We start from the raw sequence: 4,332 nt of genomic DNA on the forward strand, positions 1-4,332 counted from the left end.
CGAAGGGCGTGGCTGAGTTTGCCATCGCAAAGATCGACGACGACGATGTCATTCTGGTCTACGCTGCGTATGTCATTCCCATCCTATGTTTTGTCTGTTGTAATGGAATTTTTCTGCCGTTGTTGTTAATAACCACCAAGTAGGCAAAATAAGATAAAGACTCTGTGTCTTGATGGAAGTTGATTTATTCAACACATAAGAAATAATTAAATGAGGTCTGGCCTCACAGACAAGAGTGACCGTCCTTCATCCACGCCCCTGATCTTTTGGAAGGAAAGATCTACACCTTGCCTTCTCGGACAAAGGCGAATATTCTTGGAGGTCCTATGTGCAAGTTGTGCACGCTAAAGATCCCCCGTTGGTCCAAAATCGATAAGAATACTCTTCGGCTGCCACCCAGTTAAAATTCAAAATTTCCTACCAATTGAAAATGTTTGGCGTGTCCCGCGCGCTCATATGACCTTATGCAGTTGTGAGGGCCGTAAAACACTTACCATTAAAAAAACAACCTGCCCAAAATGATCACATGTGGTAACACAGGATGGGAGGAAGTGTGAGTTTAGATAAGACTAGCTGGGCCCCCTTTCGATGAAAGGAATGATTGGTACATTAACATCAACTGAAAGTCATTGGCTGGAATGGAGCAATAAATCTTGAGAGATGCAAAAAATTAGAAGGTCTAGATCTAGATCTATACTCTCAAAACTAAATGTGCCTCGTGAAATATCATTTCCGCTCCTGATTTTCTAAAATTGCAGAGACAGAAGCGTCGGCCTACAAAATCAATGGGCGAAATAAAGAAATTTAGCTTTTTGCAACAAAACTGTCTCAAAACTGAAAAGATGAAGGGCGTCATGATCTGGAGCATATTTTAAAGAATATTTTGGCGAAAACCGCATGTCGATCGATGCAGCCATTAAAAATCCCTTTGAATAGCAAAATTCGGCCACCACAAATAGATAATAGATGAAAGTACAATTAGGTACAATTGCTGGGAAATAAGTCAAATTAATTACGGTAACTAAGTGATCAACAATCCAGGATTTATTGTTTCCCTTCCTTATTGATAATACATAGCAATTCAATAGTCTAACATTGTCAATGTGGTTTAGTTTATCCTGAGTGTTTTTGTTCCCCACATGGCTTCTGCCACTGGTGGGTTCTACTTCGTTGCCGTCCCTCTGTTGTTTCATTTGTTACTTTTCTCCAGCACTAAATGAACATTATTGTGTTGATGGGCTTCTAATCATTCTGACGGAAAGACGAATTGTAGGAAGAAATCGTGGTTGAAAAAGCAATAAATATTCACTTTAAATTAAAAAAAAAATTGTTTTCTTTTAGCTGAGGTATAATGTTAGTTTTCTAACCGTTTTAGCCATTGTAATATTTGTAAAAACTGTAGAAAGAGAGATTATAACGTGTGTAAAAACTGTAGAGAGAGAGATTATAACGTGTGTCTACCGATTCCTGTGTCATAAATTATTTCATTCCTTTTCCTGTTGATTGTTATTATTGTTTATAGACCATTCTCTTGTCAGAAAGCTATTTTTTTTCATTTATCATTAATTTCATAACAGACATAGATTTCACTTTTCCCCCTCATTTCTTATTTTACAGTTATTTCCTTTCTTACTCTGCATTTGTTGAGAGGGTCCACTGAAGTTTAAGTCTATGCTATTTTTTTCTCTTTTTTGTTGTTGCATTTTCTTATGAAGTTATGGTTTGTTTCCTCACGTTAAGGTTTGGATTATAAGGATGATTGACGGGTGCCCTGGTATTATTTGCTCTTTCCTTCCTTTCTGATATCTATCATCCTTATCTCGTCTCCTTTTTGTTAGTATGTTACTCTCTAAGTCAAGCTCTAATATCTTCGGTACTTAGAGGATCTAATTGTGTTGCAAGTGCTGTAAAACTCATACTTACACTATACTTTGTTTTGTTTTTCTCTCCCCTTTTTCCTCAATGTCGACAGTTCTTCCTTGATCGCCAAAGTTCTGAAAGCAGCTCACGATAGTGGCAAGCGGTTCAGGGTGATTGTTGTTGAGGGCCGTCCACGAACTGAGGGTGAGGGGGGGGGGGGGGGGGGTGGCCTATCTAATTTAACACTTTGCAGTCACACAGCCAGCAGTACAAAATACACCATCTGGTCACCCAGCCAGGAGAGCAACTGCAATGGACTTCTCGGGCCTGGCGTAGAACTGCGCCAGATGACAGAAATGGATAATTTTCAACGCCAAGTGACTGCAAAGTATTAAAGAGTGCTCATCCCTGGTCTAAACTTATTTTTTGTCACAAAAAATAAAGTTTGAATATTCGAAATAAGATTTAAAACAAATCATTTAGAATTATTTCCCTCCACAAGTATAGTGTTTGATAGGGTTATAAACACGAGGTGGTTTATTCCGTTGAAACATGCAAAAAAAAATTATGAATGTTAGTTTAATTGATACGACTGTTCTTTTGACGAATGTGTATTGTTAAGCAAACTATTTTTTTCCCTCAGGTAAATCCATGTTGCGTTTCTTGGTTCGCTGTGGCATCATGTGTTCCTACGTGTACATCGGTTCCGCGTCGCACGCTATGAGTGAGGTGAGTGTGTATCTTCTTTTAGTTTTAGTAGAGGTTTTACAGCGCTCACAACTGCATAAGGTCATTTGAGCGCCAGAAGATTAGAGGTGTGTGTCACAAGAGAGTAACAAACATAAAAAAGAAGAAGGGTAGACGTTTTATAGGAAAGAAGAAGCAAACCACACCAGAGCACCCGCCAACCACCCACTGTGTACCTTTTGTACAGTAAACACTTAGTGTTGTCAAAGATAATAGAGTTGAAAATCGTTTCTCTCCCCCCCCCCGCCCCCAAGCATTGAAGTACTTTCAGAGCAATCTTTAGACATGTTAACCCTTCCAGCTCCTTGCCCGTATATTTTCAGCAGCGCTTGTACCTCCCACCGTCCCAAAAAAGTATATTCTGTTTCGAGGGGTACAGAATTTGCCCGTTTTTCAAACTTGGCAAACCTAATTAAACTATAATTTTCTTACATTGTTATATGTTATTCTCAAAACCTCATTACAAAGTTACTACATCGCTTTTTAGAATGCATGCCTCTTTTTCTGAAATACTGCTGTATTGGCTGGGACTGGGGTGAGGGAGTGCACAAAAATGGCTGGGGCTGGAAGGGTTAATTCAAGAGTTTTTTACATGAAATGGCAAGACATAACACAAGATAACGAAGTTCTCAAAAGGACAAATTCCAAGAGTGGTTTTTAGGCTTAAAAGGACTCAACTTCGCTGGGCTGGCCGTGTCGTAAGAATGCCTGATTTTAGAATCCCAAAGGCAGTATTCTCTATTCTGAGTTGTCCTCATGGAAACCTAAAGTTGATGCATCATAAAAGTGCAGCAAGGACAGCTGGAAAGTGTCTTTCAGGGACTTTCTTAAGAATCCTTTGACCAAGGAGCGCTTGGCTCCCTGCAGACCCTGCTGGAGAGACCAGCTATCATAAAGGGCAAGGAATCATACTAGGCCTGGCGAATTAACCCTATCCTTATGCCTGGGGTAATTTTATACCACGGGTTGTATTCTTCACATTTTAGAATACTTCTAGTACGAAGATCTAGCTTTGAAACTTTCAGTATTTCTCAAAAAATCATATTGGCAGACAGCTATGCAATGCGTATGGATCGGATTAACGAGTAAATTTCCTCTTTGGAAAGTGGAGGCACAGATATCCCCACGTCGTATGGATACGATAGTAAAACATGACGTATGGATAGAGTTAAAAATGCTGTAGCCAAGTGAGATGCTGGCAAGCTGCATGTGTCTAATGTTTTTATCATCTTTATTGCTGTTATTTATTATTATTACTATTGTTTTATATTGTTATTGTCATCATGATACATGTATAATGTTTGTTTATATGATATATTGTTAAGTGCCCTTAGCCTACTTTCAAGCACAGATGAATGGTATAGAAATGCAATCCATAATTTTTGTCTTTTTAATCTTTATTAAATATGACAATTATTATACATTTATTATTCTATTCATTTTATTTGTTCTGGTTTTTTTTTGTATTGTTGAAAACTTTACAATTATTATTGTTATCATGAATATTATTATTATTATGATAATTTTCTTTCCTTTCTGTTCATGCTATAAATAAATGTACGTTAATGCCTTTGCCCCCCCCCCCCCCCCAGGCCACCAAAGTTCTACTGGGAGCGGCAGCTATGTTTGCTATCGGAGACATGCACTCCCGCACGGGAAACTCGATGATTGCGGCCCTGGCCAAGGCCAATAACTTGCCGGTGCTGGTGTGCTGTGAGACGTACA

General features: G+C 38.9%; 1 protein-coding gene across 3 annotated transcripts in view; it reads left to right on the forward strand.

The window, feature by feature from the left end:
• Positions 1–4,332, forward strand: part of LOC101860529 (translation initiation factor eIF-2B subunit delta) — a gene marked incomplete at its 3' end in the record, with an annotated part of 17,628 nt that extends 13,296 nt beyond the window's left edge. For 2 of the 3 annotated variants that reach the window (XM_013088251.2, XM_035972492.1), the window contains 4 exon segments: positions 6–67; positions 1,973–2,064; positions 2,504–2,589; positions 4,200–4,332. In XM_013088251.2, coding sequence (XP_012943705.1) covers positions 6–67; positions 1,973–2,064; positions 2,504–2,589; positions 4,200–4,332 — 373 coding nt within the window. 3 annotated transcript variants of the gene reach the window in all.

The sequence above is a fragment of the Aplysia californica genome, unplaced genomic scaffold, assembly GCF_000002075.1.
Source record: "Aplysia californica isolate F4 #8 unplaced genomic scaffold, AplCal3.0 scaffold00710, whole genome shotgun sequence".
Lineage (NCBI taxonomy): Eukaryota > Metazoa > Mollusca > Gastropoda > Aplysiida > Aplysiidae > Aplysia > Aplysia californica.